General features: G+C 41.0%; 1 protein-coding gene and 1 non-coding gene across 2 annotated transcripts in view; both read left to right on the plus strand.

The window, feature by feature from the left end:
* Positions 1–19,977, plus strand: part of NPSR1 (neuropeptide S receptor 1) — a 152,316-nt gene that overhangs the window by 121,862 nt on the left and 10,477 nt on the right. Inside the window, exon 6 of the mRNA XM_070468387.1 lies at positions 9,834–9,910. Within this exon, the coding sequence (XP_070324488.1) occupies positions 9,834–9,910 (77 nt within the window). The remainder of the gene's footprint in view (positions 1–9,833; positions 9,911–19,977) is intronic.
* On the plus strand, positions 6,708–6,815 carry LOC139036618 (U6 spliceosomal RNA). Its single transcript, XR_011489443.1, has one exon. It is a non-coding gene; the product is annotated as a U6 spliceosomal RNA (small nuclear RNA).

Here is a 19,977-nt window from a genome sequence, read left to right on the forward strand (position 1 = left end):
ACTGTATTTCAACTTAGTGGTCTCTTAACCAAGCTGAATCTGGGAGGAAGCTGGAAGGGAAGATGAAAGTTATTTAGACAGTTGATCAAAACTAGGTAACAGCCATGTTAAAAGAAGCACAGAAAGAGGCCAGCTGCAATGGTAAGAAAGTATTTGGAAGGAAGCAAATCATGTCGTCACAGGCAACCGACACATTGATTTCAGCAGCAGCAAATATCCCTGTTTCTCTCCTGATTGATTTCCCATCAGCTCCTGAAATCAGTCAAAACCCCTGTTCCATAGGGTGGATGCAACCCTGAAGCTCAGGCTCACAACATGCTGTCTGGCCAGATCTCTCACTCAGGGCTGTCATGGTCTGAAATTTCCCCCATTCATTCAAGCTGCCTTTTCTCCAACTTGCCTACAGTCCAGCTTGTGCATTTTGTAGTGTCCTTGGAAAACACTAAGTCTAACTTAATGATTCAAGGGTGTGATTTCAAAAGTCCTTTTCACTCAGCCCTTGTCAGACAAAGGCATCAGTAAATCCTGCTCCTTGATGCTTGCTTCCAGCCAGGGCTGAACCATGAAAATGCAGAGTGACCTTGCTCTGTACTTTAGCTCCCCTGAAGCGTTTCCTACCTACTCAATCATTATCTTCCTTCTCCTGCCTCTTGTGGTCAGCCTTCTGCGGGAGAAAGAGCTTCTCTCTGGGAGGATGCATCAGAGCAAGTCACCTGTTCTTGAATGAGGACCAGGCACGAATGAAGTTTTGTGAGGCATTTGTTTTCCAACTAGTTTGAGGGATAAGTTGCTATAATTCCATCTGTCTCAGAGGTAAAGAGCAACTCTTTTTCACTGTTTTTTTTTTTTTCTTAACCACACTTTGGCACCCTGAGCTTGATTCTGTTGCTAGTGACTCTTTCGGATAAGTTTAAACTCTTAATTCCAAGACTGAGTAGAAGAAAGAAACAACTCAAGTGTTCACTAGTTTTATTAACCATGTCTCATGCTTTATTGTCCCTCCTGCATGATACATTTATATACATATATATATACATATAAATGTACATTCTCACCAAAATGATCGCAATATATATATATATATATGTTGTTTTAATTTGCATTTCTTTCATCACAAATGAGGTTGAACATACTGAATACCACTTCAGTGAGTTGCGCAAGCCCCTCTGCCATGACAAGGCTGTGATACATGAAGGGGAGCACATCTTATGTGTTCATTATTGTTTTTGTTTGCTTTGTATTTATTCATGTATTTCCGGCCGTGTTGGGTCTTCGCTGCCGGGCGCCGGCTCTGTCTAGTTGCCGCAGCGCAGGAGCTCCTCTCTGGCTGGGTCCTGGGCGTCTCACTGCGGCGGCTGCTCCTGGTGAGGGGCACGGCCTCTCGGCGGCGGCCCGCTGCAGCTGGGCGCGTGGGCTCGCTGGCTGTGCTCCGGGCTCCGGAGCACTGGCTCCAGAGTTGCAGCGCATGGGCTTAGTTGCTCAGCAGCATGTGGGATCTTCCCAGGTCAGGGATCGAACCCATGTCTCCCGCGATTCTTTACCACTGAACTACCAGGGATGACCTATTTCTGTTTTTTAAGTAACTTACCTATTCATATTCTTCTTCTCCATTTATCTTATTCTCTCTCTTTAGAGATATTTTTATATAAAAACTTCCCCTGTTTTTATATGATTAGGATATTTCCCTAGTTTGTCCCTAGTTTGCCTTTTCATTTTGAATATGATTTTATTTTGCTTTCAGTTAATAAGACTGCCATAATCAAGAGAAGGAGAGAAATTATGAATAACTAAAATTAGAAAGTCATATGAATCAGTTTGAAAAAAGAATCATAGGAAAGTACTTGGCAAAAGTTTATATAAATGCATATGAAAAAATGAATGAAATGTAAATGGTTTTTCTGTAATCTATAAACATTTTACATTTTAGTGTATTCACATCCACTCACACTTGACATTTTTTATTTCTATTCTCTCTTAGGAAAGAATAAGTTCATTTCACAAACTTATCTATATTTTAATTTAACTTTTAAATGATTTATTATTTTACTTATTTGAAAATAATTTGAGTTTTGGGAGCATGTTAAAAATATCACTTTAAAATTGTTTTATTTTATTGTGATGTCTGATTTTGAGGTTTTACTTGATTTTTATGTAATATAAATTAGAAATCTAAGTTAAATTTGTTTTTTTTAAATGCTGGGTCATTCACTCCAACATTACTTACTGAATAATTTACCTTTTCTGTATGGTATGAAATGGTAATTCTATCATATGCATAGTTATATTATAAATGTTCTTACTGTTTAGGAGCTTTCTAGTTTCTTCACTTTGTTTTTGTTTTCTCTATTCTTTATCTCTAGAGAAACCTTTATACAATAACTTTCTCTTCTTTAATATATTATAAATATTTCCTAAGTTCTTCATTTGTTTCTTCATTTTGAATATGTTTTCCTTTTTCTCACATGAAAATATTCTTAATAGCATTTTTCTCATATCAAACTGGAAATATTTTTAAAAGACTTGGAAGTGAGGGACACAGTGGGAGGCAGAGAGTGAAATTTTTCTACAAACTTTCTTAAAAAACAATTTAATAAAATACAATGATAATCCTTCAAAAGTTTATACAGCAAAAGAAATCAATGGAGAGTTTCAGATTAGCAGATGCAAACTATTACACATATGGATAAACAAGGTCCTACTGTATAGCACAGGGAGCTATATATCCTGTAATAAACCATAATGGAAAATAATATGAAAAAGAGTATATGTATAACTGAATCACTTTTCTGTACAGCAGAAATCAACACACTATAAATCAACACACTTCAAAAAAATTTTTAAAAAGTAAAAATTTTTAAATAGAAAAGAAATCAATCAAAAATGTCCAAGCGGAAGAGGAAATTACATGGTCCTGATTAAAAAGTACTACCTTCTGAAGGTACCCCCTTCTCATTAAAAAGTCTCTGGGAATATAAAATATAATGCATACATAATATTCCACAGTGTGGTTGAATATGCTTTCATTTTGTTTCCAGTTAGTAGAGATTGACACAATTCAGAAAAGGAGAGACCACACAAATAATTAAATTAGTGATTTTTCTGCTACTAATATTACATTGTTTTAATGGCTGTAGCTTTCTATACATTTAATATCTGCTAAGACAAGGTCTATGCCTTTTTTAAATTCTAAGGCTGTTCCTGGGGAAGATGCTCACACACTCCCTGCACCCAATACTCCAGCCAGAACAAGCCAGCTGAACACCCCACACTCCTCTCACCCCTGGGCCTTTGTGCACCATTCCTTATGTCTGGGCACTCCTCCAGACTCACTCTGCCTCACTTCTGGCAAAATGATTCACATTCTTTCTGTCTTATTTCAAAGACTGATGGAGTTGTCTCTGCCAATCCTAGGCCACATCTGACCTCAACTTGTCCAAGCTGCCATTAAGGCTTCATGGGAGTGTCATTGCCTGCTTCTGCAATTGGATCTCTTGAGCATGTGACTCTTGTCTCAATCTCTAGACTCCGAACTCAGCACATAATGAACACTTTGTAAATGTTAGATTAAATAAAGAATGCAGACCTGACTGCTGAACTTCCTCAATTAGACCGAAGTATTATATCACTCCATCTCTCTCTCTCTCTCTCTCTCTCTCTCACACACACACACACACACACACACACACACACACATCTAGTATGGAAATTTCTGGTTATTTAATGCCTAGATCAGTTTCTGGCATATGGCAGATACTCCATAAATACATGTGAAAGGAAAGAAGAGAGAGAGAGGAAGAAAGGCAGAGAGAAAGGGAAAGAGGAAGGAAGGAGTCATATTGTCAGTGGCAAACTCTCCTGAGAGCTGTGTGTGGATAAAGATTTAGCTGTTCCATCACTAATTAAATCAGGCTCCAAGGACCTGAAACCACAGTGACTGACAGTAAAGGCAATGCATTGTTTTTCTGGGTCACCAAACTCCTGTTGTTTCAAAATTTACTTGACTTGTCTGACTGTTGCTGGGAAAGGTTTTTAGCCCCACTGTAATTGATTTACTTTAGATATGGTTATCTTCTTTCTACCTAATTGATTTATCATTCTCCTATCATTTTTACTCTAGGAGATGAAGGTAGAGGCATAAAAGACCCGTAGCTGACAACTGCAAAACAATAAGTGGAAAAATGCACATTGGTCATGGAGCACTGATTTATATTATGCGAAAAAAAATCCATTTATTTTGTTTGGGTAAAGGGGGTCATGTTGTGGGTAAAGCCCCATTCAGAGGTCAATACAGGTCTGTGGACTACAAGGTCATGGTAGATAGAAGGGCCCAAGGTCCTAGCCAGCACTGTCCATGGCACGAGGTGTTCAAGGCCAAAGTATATTGTCGGAGGGATGGCAAGAGTTAGGTCTTTTGAAAAAACCATCATTACTAGCCTGCTAGATTATGGTAGATGCTTATATTTGAACTCCCCATATCCATTCCACTCTAAGCTGCTCATGGCAACCCCTCCCCTTAGCCTGTGAATGCTTCAGATCTAATTCTAGGCAATGAAATGTGAGACAGTGTCTTTTGAAGAGCTTTTGGAAAGATTTCCCCATTTTAAGCAAACAAAACAGTATGAAATGAAAAATAAAAATCTTCCTTCCCCTGTTTCCCTTCTCAGAAGCAGCAGTGTTAAGATCTTGTTATACACCCTTCCAATTCAATTCACATGCCAGCATATATATATGTACAGAAACAAATTAAACATACTGAAGGACATCTGATCTTTGAAAAAAAAAAAAGTTGATCAATCGCTTCACTTTCCTGTTTAGAGCCATTCAGTGGATTTCTATTGTTTCAGGACAAAATGTCCAAGACCTCTAATCCTGTACTCAAGGCCATGTGTGACCTGGTCCATGCCTCACTCTCCATCCATGTCTTAGGCCACACAGCTGCCTACTCACCATGATTCAACCACACTGGCCTTCTCTAAGTTCTTCAAATGGGCCTGATCCCTCCTGTCTCAGAGACTTTGCACATGCTATTCCCTCTGCTTGAATGACCATCTTATTTTTTTGCATTTATTCTTCAGATCTTAGCTGAAACTACACCTCTTCTGGAAAGGCTTCCCGGAAGCCTTTCAAGCCAAGCCTCTGTTACATACTCTTTCATCCCCTATATCTTATCTTCATGGCATTAGTGTTAGTGAAACTAGTTAATGAGGAGAGAGACACTTTTGATCAGGAAGCATCTTTAAGCCACTAGTAGGAGAAGAGTGAAAAGGACCACATGAAGCATGCCAAGTGAAGCAGCAGCTCCCCCTACTCCCGCTTCTACACCCACTCATGCTTAGCTTCTAGTTAGATCTACAGAGCACAGCTGGACCTCATACTCAGGCCCCAGAACGAAGCAAAGGTGGAAACAGAGATGGAACCTGTGGCTCTAAGACTGTGATGGGCATCCATCAAGTCCCTGACCTGTGCTGAGTAGGAGTCATGAAATGGGCACTTTTGGTCTGAATGGAATGTTCTCCCTTTATCTTGAGGACAGAGGGAAATTTTGATTCCATTTCCTGACACTCCTCATACACAATCTAGAAACAAGACACAGGAAGCAGCCTCAGGCATCCTCTTAAGAACTTAATGCCACTCGAAAAGTTTTCCTCTGGTTTGCACTCTTGCACTCTTCCATGACCAGGAGCTGCCTTCGGAAGGCAATGGAAGAAAATGGGTCTGTGTCTGGATCACCTTCCATAAAATCAAGAAATAAACCAGCCAGGAAAGGGATACTTTACTTAACCTTAGGTTTTCAGGTTTCTAAGAAGCTTGAAGTAAAGCTATGCCTTCTGAGAGAATGGAGATAAATAAAAGACATGGAAGAAGTTGACCCAAAAGGATGGAGATGCTATTCCTCAGCTGTTTCTGAGAATGGGCCATTTCTGGATCTGCTTGATCTTTAAGATATGACTGCTATAGACAAGGGACTTTCCAGGTGGCTCAGTGGTAAAGAACCACCTACCAAATACAGGGGATAGAGGAGACATGGGTTCAGTCTCTGGGTCAGGAAGATCCCCTGCAGCAGGAAATGGCAGCCCACTCCAGTATTCTTGCCTGTGAAGTCCTATGGACAGAGGAACCTGGTGGGATACAATCCATGGGTCACTAAAAGTTGAGCACACATGCACAGCACAGACAAGACTCAAGTATTATACCAAGTGTGATACCAGCCTGGAGGCCCCAAGGAAGAGGGAGCCAACTGTCACCGAGGAAGAGAAAGGTTTCATGTCAAGGTGATACATGGAGAATGGGCTAAAAAGATGTATTTTCAGGAAGCAAAGGAGACACAGAGAAATGGAAGACATTGGACCTTATGTTCACCCAAAGTCAACTACATATTAAGCATGAATTGGGGTCAGCTTAGCTGGCTACTCCTGTTGCTGACATGGAAGAAGGTGTATTGAGAGACAGTGGATTAGAGGGAGGCGGGATGATGATGATAGAGGTGAAGAAGGCAGAGAGAGATTGTGGGAGGCTTTAGATGCCCTGCTCAAGAGACTAGAGAGCATCATGTAGGAAAGTGGGGGCACTGGAGGGTTTTTAAGCCAAGGAATGATTCTCTGTCCCAAAGCTCCAGTTCTGATGGCAAGTGGTATGGGCATTCCAGATGGTAGCAAAGTGGAGATGCTTATGACAATGGCAATAAATCAGGCAAGAGATGATAAGGAGTGTTTGTTCTGGCAACGCATATATTAAAATTAGAAGGATACAAAGAAAATTTTCTTGGCCCCCGGAATAACGATGACACATTAATTTGTGAGTTCATGCATATTTCTGTGTTTAATGGATACAAAGTTTCAGCTGGGGAAAATGAGAAAGTTTTGGAGATGGATGATAGTGATAGTTGTACAGCAATGTCAGTGTACTTAATGCGGCCAAACTGTACACTTAAAAATGGATAAAATAGTAAATTTTATGTTATACTTATTTCATCACAATAAAAAGGTTCCAGATATTAAACAAGAAGAGACTGTAAGGGTCTGAAGTAATGCTGAAGAGCAGAAGTGGAAAGGAAGGTACAGATGATGGAGACATTTTGAAGTGACAATTCACAAAATTTGCTGATTAATTAGATGAAAGGAAGAAGGAACCCATGTCTTCCTTCTTCCTTCAGCAAGAAAGAAATAAATGTATTCACAGTTCTCTCTGATGTATGACTGTTACATCCTGAGAAGTGGCCGGATTTGGGAAATAAAATAAGGGGGCATCCTACTTATTAGTTTTCCTGTCTAACAGTAAAGCTGCTCCTGGCTTTCTACTTGCCTGACTGATCCTAGCGAGACAAGGTAGGGGTGACTAAGGCCCAAACCCCTAACACATAAAACCTTTCTTAATTTTCCATTGTGTATATGGTTGATACTCAATAAATACTTAAATTATTGATCAATTAAGCAGCGGGGTTGCAACTGTGGTACTCAATTACACTTGATGATATTGTAACCTTTCCTTGTATTTCATTTATCTGGGGAAAAGTTTACTTGATCTAACAAATATTCAACTTAGGGAAAAGAATAGATTCACTAGCAATTTGCTTTCTCATTTTTTCTTTAATGTAGACAAACAATTTCCAGCAAAGTCCTGGGCAGGTATAGGAGGGGTGAGGATGCTACTCAAAGACCCTGAGTTTTCCTGGCAGACTCAGAGGAAGTTCTCTGAGCAGGGAAAAGCAATAAGGAAGGTTTTACCATAGTCATTAATTGAGTTATGTTACAGAGATCATTAAAAGCAATTAGTGCTTTGTCACCTACTATGAACTAGAACTCTGATTTTTTTTTTTTAACCAAGTGATTCTCAAGAGGGATGTTAGTGCAGTTTTAAAATGAAGCAATGCTTTGTCTCAAAGTTTTTAGTCAAGGTTCTTAGTATATTAGAAATGTCAAATAACTAATTAAAGAAGGGTATGTTTATATTTATCAAAGGGGATAAAGGATACAAAATTTGCTAATGCTTTTGAGTCATTAGTCCTTTTTTCCTGTTAGGTGCAGATTTTGTTGCTGTTGTTTAGTCGCTCGGTCGTGTCTGACTCTGCGAACCCATGGACTATAGCGCACCAGGCTCCTCTGTCCATGGGATTTCCCAGGCAAGAATACTGGACTGGGTTGCCATTTCCTCTTCCAGGGGATCTTCCTAACCCAGGGATCAAACCCACGTCTCCTTTATTGTAGGCGAATTCTTTACTACTGAGTCACCAGGGAAGCCCCTAGGTGCAGATTACACCATTTAATAGTAGGTGTGATAGCATGTGAAAAATGAAGAAGGGAGGGAAAGAAGATGACATTCATTGAGCTTCTGATAATTTTAAAACACTGTGTATAGCACTTTAAAGTTTGTCACATTTGATCCCTAAAAAAACTCTTTACGTTTGCATTATTAACTTGATTTGATGGTCTAAACTAAGACCCAGTCTTTCAGTGGGTTCTGGCTGCTATGACAGAACACCACAGAGTAGGTGTCTTGCAAACAACAGAAACACATTTCTCATGGTACTGGAGGCTGGAAGTCTGGAATTAGGTTGCCACTTCAGTTGGGTGGGGCCTCCATGGTGGCTCAGTGGTAAAGAATCCGCCTGCAATGCAGGAGATGCAAGTTTGACCCCTAGGTTGGGAAGATCCCCTGGAGAAGGAAATGGCAATCCACTCCAGTATTCTTGCCTGGAAAGCCCATGGACAAAGGAACTTGGCGGGCTACAGTCCATGGGGACGCAAAGGAGTAGGACATGAATTAGCACCTGAGCATGAGCAGGAGCACAGTTGGGTGAGGGCTCTCTTCCAGGCTGCAGGCTTCTCCTTGTAGCCTCACACGACAAGAATGTCAAGAGAATTCTGTGGGAATATCCTCTTACAAGGACATTAATCCCACTCATGAGGATGCCACCCTCCACATGACCCAAGCACCTCCCAAAAGCCCCATATCCTGATAACACCACACTGGACAGTAGGATTTCAACATATAAGTTTCGGGGGGAGGGACACAACATTCTCCCGATTTCACACAGTGTATTAGTTTTCTATTTCTGGGTAACACATCATTATTTTAAGTCACCAGGTTCATGATAATCTATCTCTTAATGGGTTCGGGTTGCTATGACTTATTATCTCTCAGTTTCTGTGGGTCAGAGTCTGGACACAGTTTAACTGGGTCCTCTGCTTAGGTGTCTGCCAGGGCTGGGGCGTTATCAGAGGCTCAAGTAAGGAAAGATTTTCCTCCAAGTTTCCCTGGACTTCTGGCAGAATTGATTTCTTGGGGCTAATGGACTCACAAAAGCTTGCTTCTTCAAAGCTAGCAATGCACTAGAGACACTAGCAAGACAGATCCTACACACTTATGTAATCATAGACATCCCATCACTTTCACCCCAATGCACTGATAAGCAAGTCACAGGTCTGGCCACACTCAAGGGGAGAGGATGACACAGTGATGTGAACACCTGAGGTAGGAATTATGGAGCCAAGGAAAGCCTGTCAAGGCCAAACAACCAGCAAATAATAGAGCTAGTTACAAATCTAAATTTTTCTGACCCCAAACCCTGTGTTTGGATTCCAATCTCAGCTGTACCTCTGATCATCTGAATTATCTTGGAGAAATCACTTCATTTCACCCAGTCCAGGCCTCCTGACTTAAAAAAAAAAAAAAGAAGTGGCTGCCATCTATTGTGACTCTGTAATCAGGAAGGATGGGGGGCAGACCATGGTTGAGAGACCCTTGCCTCCATATCTCACACTTGGGGAACTGGAGTGGTCCTCAGAGTGGGGACCCATCAGCCACTTTAATACTATCTTTGGTCCTTTCTGCAGTGTCATCTATGCCATTGTGATCAAAACTATTTGGGTCAAAAGCAAAGCCTATGAGACAGTGATTTCCAACTGCTCAGGTAAGTCTTTCATCTGCATCACTAAATCCTTAAGCTAATTTTGCTTCTGCAGAGGTTTTTCTCTAGCAAACATGAACTGGGGTTTTACAGTTATAACAAGCCTGCTGTTATATCAGGGCCCAGCTGGCTGGTCAGACCCCCCAAAAGCTGTTTCAGGCAGGCTTTGCCTTCTCCACACGGCTCTCCCAAAATCTGAGGAAGGAGGACTTTGGGTCTAGCTGAGCTGTACCAGCAGAGCCCCTCGAGACAGCTCTAAGCCAGGGTCTGAGGGTAACCCTATCTGGTGGCTTTGCAGAGAGGCACCCAAGAGGACTCTGAGATAAAAGAGACGACCATGAAGGGAGGAGGCCACATGTTCAGCAAAACATGAGGACAGACATTTCTACTTGGCTTAAACTCACAGAAAAACTGTCATCTAACCACAGAACAGTCCTGGGCCCTAGGACAGTCAAGGCAGAATACATACCCTCCCCATGGTTTGAGCATACCCCACACAGCAGAACAAGCCCAAGACTGCCTGCTACAGCCCTTCCCCAAATCCCATTTCAGCTACCTTACTTCTGAGCACCACCTACACAATAGGTGTGGAGACTTGGAGGCCCATCTGCTTCCCAGGCAGACACCGCTGGGCCTCTGAGAACAACCTGGAGAGAACACAGCACACCAACATGCCCGTGAGAGAAGAGAAGGTCTCCTGGGCATCTAATTACTATAAAATGGCTAGTTCTGAAAAAGGAAACTATGGAATTTCCATGGACCAAGACCATACATATATATTCATTTTGCAAAAATTATCATCCATCTTCTACAAATGGAAATCATATTAACTTTTTTTTCATTTATTTTTATTCATTGGAGGCTAATTACTTTACAATATTGTAGTGCTTTTTGCCATACATTGACATGAATCAGCCACGGATTTCCATGTGTTCCCCATCCCGATGCCCCCTCCCGCCTCCCTCTCCATCCCATCCCTCTGGGTCTTCCCAGTGCACCTGCCCTAAGCACCCATCTCATGCATCCAACCTGGGCTGGTGATCTGTTTCACCCTTGATAGTATACTTGTTTCAATGCTGTTCTCTCTGAACATCCCACCCTTGCCTTCTCCCACAGAGTCTAAAAGTCTGTTCTGTACATCTGTGTCTCTTTTTCTATTTTGCATATATGGTTATCATTACCATCTTTTTAAATTCCATATATATGCATTAGTATACTCTACTGGTCTTTATCTTTCTGGCTTACTTCACTCTGTATAATAGGCTCCAGTTTCATCCATCTCATTAGAACTGATTCAAATGAATTCTTTTTAGTGGCTGAGTAATATTCCATAGTGTATATGTACCACAGCTTCCTCATCCATTCGTCTGCTGATGGGCATCTAGGTTGCTTCCATGTCCTGGCTATTATAAACCGTGCTGTGATGAACATTGGGGTACAAGTGTCTCTTTCAGATATGGTTTACTTGGTGTGTATGCCCAGGAGTGGGATTGCTGGGTCATATGGCAGTTCTATTTCCAGTTTTTTTAAGGAATCTCCACACTGTTCTCCATAGTGGCTGTACTAGTTTGCATTCCCACCAACAGTGTAAGAAGGTTCCCTTTTCTCCACACCCTCTCCAGCATTTATTGCTTGTAGACTTTTGGATAGCAGCCATTCTGACTGGTGTGTGATGGTACCTCATTGAGGTTTTGATTTGCATTTCTCTGATAATGAGTGATGTTGAGCATCTTTTCATGTGTTTGTTAGCCATCTGTATGTCTTCTTTGGAGAAATGTCTGTTTAGATCTTTGGCTCATTTTTTGATTGGGTCATTTATTTTTCTGGAATTGAGCTGCAGGAGTTGCTTGTATATTTTTGAGATTAATCCTTTGTCTGTTTCTTCATTTGTTATTATTTTCTCCCATTCTGAAGGCTGTCTTTTCACTTTGTTTATAGTTTCCTTTGTTGTGCAAAAGTCTTTAAGTTTCATTAGGTCCTATTTGTTTATTTTTGCTTTTATTTCCAATATTCTGGGAGGTGAGTCATAGAGGATCCTGCTGTGATTTATGTCGGAGAGTGTTTTGCCTATGTTCTCCTCTAGGAGTTTTATAGTTTCTGGTCTTACATTTAGATCTTTAATCCATTTTGAGTTTATTTTTGTGTATGGTGTTAGAAAGTGTTCTAGTTTCATTCTTTTACAAGTGGTTGACCAGTTTTCCCAGCACCACTTGTTAAAGAGGTTGTCTTTTTTCCATTGTATATCCTTGCCTCCTTTGTCGAAGATAAGGTGTCCGTAGGTATGTGGATTTATCTCTGGGCTTTCTAGTCTGTTCCATTGATCTATATTTCTGTCTTTGTGCCAATACCATACTGTCTTGATGACTGTGGCTTTGTAGTATAGTCTGAAGTCAGGCAGGTTGATTCCTCCAGTTCCATTCTTCTTTCTCAAGGTTACTTTGGCTATTCCAGGTTTTTTGTATTTCCATACAAATTGTGAAATTATTTGTTCTAGTTCTGTGAATACCATTGGTAGCTTGATAGGGATTGCATTGAATCTATAGATTGCTTTGGGTAGTATACTCATTTTCACAATATTGATTCTTTCGATCCATGAACACGGTATATCATATTAACTTTTAAGTTATACCTATCTATATAGATATATCATTGCATAGCCTGGGAAGATTTTCAATTGAGTTGTCACTTAACAGAGTTCATGATCCTAGTTTGACAGCTCAAGTGAGGTAGGACCCAAGGGTTTTGGAAAGCCCAGAGCTCTAGGTTGGAGGGGGAACACAGGGAAAAGGAGGGTGTTTTAGTGTGCTCAGGCTGCCATAACAATATACCACAGTGAGTGGCTTAAACAATAAATTTATTTTATCACATGGAAACCCAAGTTGAGGTACCAGTCAATGCCGTTCCTGGTAAGAGCTCTCTTCTTGGATTGCAGATGGCCTTGCTGGCTTCTTGCTATCTACTCACAAAGCAGAGAGGAGAGACAGAAATTTTTCTACTGTCTCTTCTTATCAGGGCACTAATTCCATCATAAGATTCCTGTTCTCATCTAACTCTATTTCCCAAAGGCCCCATCCCCAAATATCAATACCATCACATTGGGAGGTTAAGTCTTCAACTTATGAATTCTGTGATAACACAAATATACAGTGCATAACAGGGGAAGAGTCAGTGGGAAAAGTGAGGAGAGAGAGAGACAGTGGAAATAAACATATGCTAACCAGTGGGAATAGACAGGCTATTTATTCAAAGCTTGCTATAGCAAGGGAATCAGCCTCCATCACTTGTCTTTTGACAGAAACACAAAATCAGTCAGAGGAGTGGTAAAGTCTCAGACGTGCCCTGATTGGGGGCTGTTGTCATGGGGAACCTGTGAGTGTGCTGATTAAAAGCACAGCATCCTGTGTGATGGGTTAGGCGCGCATATTTGGCTTTCTCTGGTTGGTTTTAAGTTCACAATAGGGACAAAAATTAAAGAGCTATCAGTCAGTAGTCAAGTCTTGGGTATTTGTGGTAGACTGTTCCAGGAGGTATTATTCAGTTTATGGACTCTGGGTTAGAAACAGTGGTCTGACTTCCTACAAGTCTGGCTTGCATAGAGTAGGTTGGTTTCCTTGACTCGTTACTGTAATGGGTTGGTTTCCTGGGATGGTTGCCTGCAGAGTGTGGGTCAAAGCTCCATCTTAAATACGGTCTGGCTACCATCCATTTGCTTGCCTAGTCTGTCAGCACAGACTGACAAGGCAGAGAGAGAGAGTGCATCTACTGTCAGCCACTTCTGGGATCTTTCCATACTCCCTGAATCCTTACACAACTCGGGAAGGTGGTGTCATCATTTCTCTCTTACAAATGGAAGACAGGCTCAAAGGTTAAGCAATGTGCTTGTTTTCATAGGTAGCTCATGACATAGCAGGAATCAAATGCACACATGACTGGCTAGAAAGCCTATGTTTTCTCTCCCACATCAGACTGCCTCTCGGAAGAAAGAACATTACAGAACGAAAGGTGGTGAATGACTGAAAAAAGAGCTCAATTTTTAAACTTTTTTTTTTTAATTATAAAACTCAAACTCAGGATTGTTGGCATGGCTGTCACCCGCCAGCCTCTCTGCTGAGCTCTGCCTTCAGAGCACTCTTCCAGAATCATCTCCCGAAGTGTTTTGATGTATTTAAAAATCTAAAAGGTGACCTAATTTTGCTTAAGTAGGCTGAGGTCTTCCTGTACTTTCAGATTTAAATCAGATTGGTTTAAACCCTTGTCTCTGATTTCTGCCAGTTCCAGGAGACTGGTGTGTCCTCTCTCACTGTCCCTCTGAGCTCTCACCCCACTGTCTCACCTCCAACAGCTCTTCTGTTCCCTCCGCTCTTGGTCCAATGAATTATGGAATCCATCTCATTTCCTTAGGCTTGAAGTGATGAAGAGTTTCCACATTCTGTCAGTGACCCCACCACCTGCAGGATCTCCCACTTTTATCTCAGCAGGCCTTTTACATCTGTGATTACCCTGTCTCTCTCCAGAGTCCTTCAAATCTCCCTGCTACTCAATTTTCTAGTTCCTGCACTCTTGGGTTCCCCCATCCTCCAGTCCCTGAGATTTTATAAAGCTGCAAAGAGATCCATTTTTCACTGACATATGCTATACCTCTCCTCTCCAAAGGTGGAAATGGCTACAATCAGTTTTTATTCTCTAGTACAAGTTTATATGTCCATCATATCAATTTTTTAGTTGTCTATATTTTTTGTATCAGCATCACTGACCCTCTTCTGGAATGAGGAGCAGAGAGTAGTTCCAAAAAGCCTGTGTACTTTCTGTATCTTATTCATAAGCAGCTTGATTTTCAATCTCATTATAGCCAAGTAACTCTAGAGTTGGCTAGTAAAAAGGGTTTCCACTGGTTTTAGTATTCCAGGATTATTGCCCATCAACAAGCGGAAATAAGCAATGATTAGTGTGAACAGAAGCTAACTTTGTAAACACGGCTGCAAAATTCAAGTTTCAGAATCATTCTTCTTCCTGGAAAGTATGTCTATTTTCTCCCCCTCAAGTCTGACAGAAAGGGAAAGAAAGAACTATTTAATAAATGATCTACAGACTTTCCCCAAAACAAGTGCTTGGCAGGCGAGAGATAGAGATTATGAGGTTTCCAATCCTGTAGGTTATCCTTTATAAATGGGTTTATTTTTGATGCCCAGGGATGTTTACTCTTGATGCCCAGGGATGTTTACTCCTATTAAACATAACATTTACTGCCTGGGGGCAGGAGATGGAAGAGGTGCACCCATAAAATGGACAAAGTGTAACATATCTGGATATAACTGCATCTGGCCAATATGACTTGAAAGTTATGATGTGATCCATGCTATAGCCAAAGTACATGTTTCCAATTAAATGGGGCAGAACAAGTTGAAGAAAAAAGTTTCTGATTAGGAGCAATTGGGTTGAAGTCCTGATCTGCTGCTGCTGATGCTGCTAAGTCACTTCAGTTGTGTCCGACTCTGGGCGACCCCACAGACGGCAGTCCACCAGGCTCCGCCGTCCCTGGGATTCTCCAGGCAAGAACACTGTAGTGGGTTGCCATTTCCTTCTCCAATGCATGAAAGGGAAAAGTGAAAGTGAAGTCGTTCAGTAGTGTCCGACTCTTTGCGACCCCATGGACTGCAGCCTACCAGGCTCCTCCGTCCATGGGATTTTCCAGGCAAGAGTACTGGAGTGGGGTGCCATTGCCTTCTCTGAAAATCCTGATCACTTCCAGCTAAATAAACTTAAAATAAGCCCATTAAGTACTTTTCTTTATCAGTACATGAGAGTGAAATGGCTTTTCTGCAAACAACTACCTTCAACAAAAAGCATAAGGAACTTTATGAAAAAAAAGTTGTTTAGTCACTAAATCAGGTCCAACTCTTGCAACTCCTATGTACTAAAGCCTACCAGGCTCCTCTGTCCATGGTATTTCCCAAGAATACTGGAGTGGGTTGCCATTTCCTTTTCCATGTGAAAAAAAAAATACAAATATAAAATAAATGAAACATATATACAGCATGTTTGTGGATAGCAAGATTCAGTACTATAAAGGTATCAGTTCTCCTCAAATGATTCACAGATTGATACAGTTACAATCAAAATTCAAATGGGATGTTTTCTTAAGCTTGATAAGCCAATTCAAAAATATTCATGGAAATTTCAAGAGTCAAGAAAACCCAGGAAGACAGTTCTAGAGAATTACAGCAAGGTAGTAAAAGTGTTAGTCGCTCAGTTTTGCCCAACTATTTGCAACCCCATGGACTGCAGCCCACCAAGCTCCTCTGTCCATGAGATTTTCCAGGCAAGGATACTGGAGTGGCTTGCCATTTCCTTCTCCAGGGGATCTTCCCAACCCAGGGATCAAACCCAGGTCTCCTGCACTGCAGGCAGATTCTTTACCAACTGAGCTATAAGAAAAGCCCGAGAGTAAAGGTTTAATGTATAAACACTGATTTATCATAAAGTCAGAGTGACTAATGGAGTGTGACATAGACACAATTCAATAGGAAAAAAAAAAAAAACAGCTCCAAAGAGACTCACACATATCATATAAGCACTTGACATATGTCAGAAGATCATAGGGTAATAAATTAATTGGATCTTCACCTCAATTCATAGGCATAATTAAATTCCAGGGAAATTAGAAACTTAGATGTGAAATGTAAGACTTTAAAAAATTTTTAAGGACAATGAAGGATGTTATCTTTATGACATTGGAATAAGAAAGGATTTCTTAAACAAGAGACAAGATGCATTAAACCAAAAAATTGATAAATAGATTTGACTCTATTTATATTTAAAAGTCAAGCCAAAAAGTGGAAGAAGCTATTTGCAATACATTATCTAGGAAAAGATTAGTATCTAGAATGTATGAAGAATTCTTAAGAATCAATAAAAATATTTTTTAAAAAGAGAAATAGAAGAAAAATGAGGAAGACACCAACACATTTCATAAGAGGGAAAAGAGAAATGGCCAAAAACAAGGTTCTCAACCTCACTGATACGTGAGGAAAGTATACATTTAAACTTCAACTAGGTACAATTTGTCACTCACAGGACTGGTAAAGTTTTAAAATCTGGTATTTCTAAGTACTAACAAAGATATAAACCTCATGGATTATCTAGCAATATCATTCCTAAAAATCTTAGTAGACTTCTAACTTATTTGCTTCCAGTCAGCTTCACCAGCAACCATATCCAAACAGTCTTTCTGAAAATAATTCTCAGGTCTGACTAGTTTCTTTGCTTCCTCATTCAGTCCCCTAGAATAGAAGCTAGCTTGAGGTCATCTGAAACAATAGGTGGGAGGCCACATCCTTAGTCTGCCTTACCTCTCAGGAATGATTCTGAATGGGTCACTGCTGTGTGTCAACTTCTGTTACAACTGAATTTGGATACTGGCTTCATTGGCATAAGATGTACACAGTCAGAACGTATACACATTTGCTTTAGTAGTCCGTTTGCATTTTCAATTTGCATTGGGCCATACAAAGTATGTAGCTGGTGCTATGACGACCAAAAACAATCAAGCCATGCAACTCTATAAGATTCCAGATTTTAAGGGGCTTCCTTGGTGGCTCAGTGAAAGAATCCATGACATGGGTTTGATCTCTCGCCCAGGCAGATCCCACATGCCATGTGGCAGCTAACCCTGTGTGCCACAGCTATTGAGCCCACGTGCTGCAACTACTGAAGCCCAGTGCCCTAGAGACCATGCTCCGCTACAAGAGAAGCCACTGCAATGAGAAGCCCAGGCACCACAACCAGAGTACCCTCTACTCCCCGCCACTAGGAAAAGCCCAAGTACAGCAATGAAGACCCAGCAGAGCGAAAAAATACATTAAAATTTTTTAAAGGTTTCCAAATTCTAGAACTTTCCCTAACTTCCTTCATTTTTGTTCATATTCCAACCAACTCTTGTCTGAGTTCATCTCTTTTTTTCTAATACTTTGCTAAACACAGCTGGTGGCAATCAACACACACTATTAACATTCTGTTTACCAACTGTGATAGTTAATTTTCTGTGTCAACTTGATTGTGCTAGCCAGATAGCTGGTAAAACATTATTTCTAAGTGTGTCTAGAGGGCATTCCTGGAAGCATTTGAATCTGCACACTAAGTAAAGAAGACAGGCCTCACCAGTGACAGTGAGAATCATCTAATCCACTGAGGGCCAGAACAGAACTAAAAGCAACAGAAGGACAAATCTGCTCAAGCTGGGGCATCCATCTTGTCCTACTCTCTTCTTGGGACCTCAGACTAGGACAAAGATTTACACTATTGGTTGCCTGATTCTCCAGCGTTTTGACTTAGATGTACATCATCAACTCTCCTGGTTTTTATGTTTTTGGATTTGGGCTGAATTAGACCATCAGACCTCTTGGTTCTCCAGTCTGCAGACAGCAGATTATGGAACTTAGCCTCCATAACTGCATGAGTCAATTTCTATAATAAATTTCCACATATACATGGATATAGATAGCAATACAGACATATATGTTCTCTTTCTCTGGTATAGAGAATCCTAACTCTATACACCACCTTTGTACTCTCCCTGGGGGTCCATACTCAATAAGCATACACCCTGCCTTCCCTTTATAGCACTTCTATCCAGTGCATCTCTACTGTCCCAGCTTGCCCTATCAGTCTCCTCACTACCTGCTCCCTGCCTGTAGGCCAATGCTGCATGCTGTCGGTTTGCATTATGACAGCAGTGCATGTGAAGCTTCAATCTCTGCTTTAGTTAAGGAAGCACTAGCAGCTATATCAGAGAAACCCTCAAATATAGTAACCTTAACAAAATAGAAATTTGTTTTTTGTTCAGTTAAAGTCCAATTGACAGTAAAGGTCAAAGGGAAAGAAACATAGTCATTCAGAAACTCAAGCAGATGAAGATGCTGCCACTCTTTAACAAATGGCTACTAAGGTATGACTTAGCATCAGTATCCAGCAGACTGGGGATGAGGGAAGACAGCATGAAGGATTACTCAGGGAGTTTATCTGAGCCAGGCCTGAGTTCTCCCCATGTTCCTATAGGCAGAACTTAATCACATGACTACCCCCTGCTGAAAAGAAAACGAAGATCATGGCATCTGGTCCCATCGCTTCAAGGCAAATAGATGGGGAAACAATGGAAACAGTGGCAGGTTTTATTTTCTTGGGCTCCAAAATCATGTGGACAGTGACTGCAGCCATGAAATTAAAAGATGCTTGCTCCTTGGAAGAAAAGCTATGACCAACCTAGACAGCATATTAAAAAGCAGAGACATTGCTTTGTCAACAAAGGTCCATCTAGTCAAAGCCATAGTTTTTCCAGTGGTCATGTATGGATGTGAGAGTTGGGTCACAAAGAAAGCTGAGCACTGAAGAATTGATGCTTTTGAACTGTGGTGTTGGAGAAGACTCTTGAGAGTCCCTTGGACTGCAAGGAGATCAAACCGTTAATCCTAAAGGAAATCGGTCCTGAAGATTCATTGGAAAGACTGATGCTGAGCTGAAGCTCCAATACTTTGACCACCTGATTCGAAGAGCTGACTCATTAGAAAAGACCCTGATGCTGGGAAAGACTGAAGGCAGGAGGAGAAGAGGACAACAGAGGATGAGATGGTTGGATGGCATCACCGACTTGATGGACATGAGTTTGATGAACATGCAGTCCATGGGGTTACAAAGAGTTGGACACGACTGAGTGAGTGAACTGAAATGAACACCCTCTGCTGAAAAGGAGGCTGGGAAATGTCATCTCTCTGTGGGCCTCGGGGACAAAGGAAAGAATGTGGTGGATAGCTAACCTGTCTGTCACAATTATTTTGGGTCTGCCAGTGTTCCTGGTTCCACCTGAACTGAGGAGCTGAGGAATACACAAGGCTGTGAGTTAGGTTAGTTAGGTCATACTTCCTTGTATCTATGACCTTCTGTTTTTAAAAAAGAAAACACACACAAGGAAAGGAAGTGGAGGTGGCCAAAGTCCTGAGCTAAGTAGATGAGACATAATGTGCTAAAAATAGTTCATATTAAGGTTATATTCATAAAGAGGTCATCAATGATCAGAA

Source organism: Odocoileus virginianus, chromosome 1 (assembly GCF_023699985.2).
Source record: "Odocoileus virginianus isolate 20LAN1187 ecotype Illinois chromosome 1, Ovbor_1.2, whole genome shotgun sequence".
NCBI classification, from domain to species: Eukaryota; Metazoa; Chordata; class Mammalia; order Artiodactyla; family Cervidae; genus Odocoileus; species Odocoileus virginianus.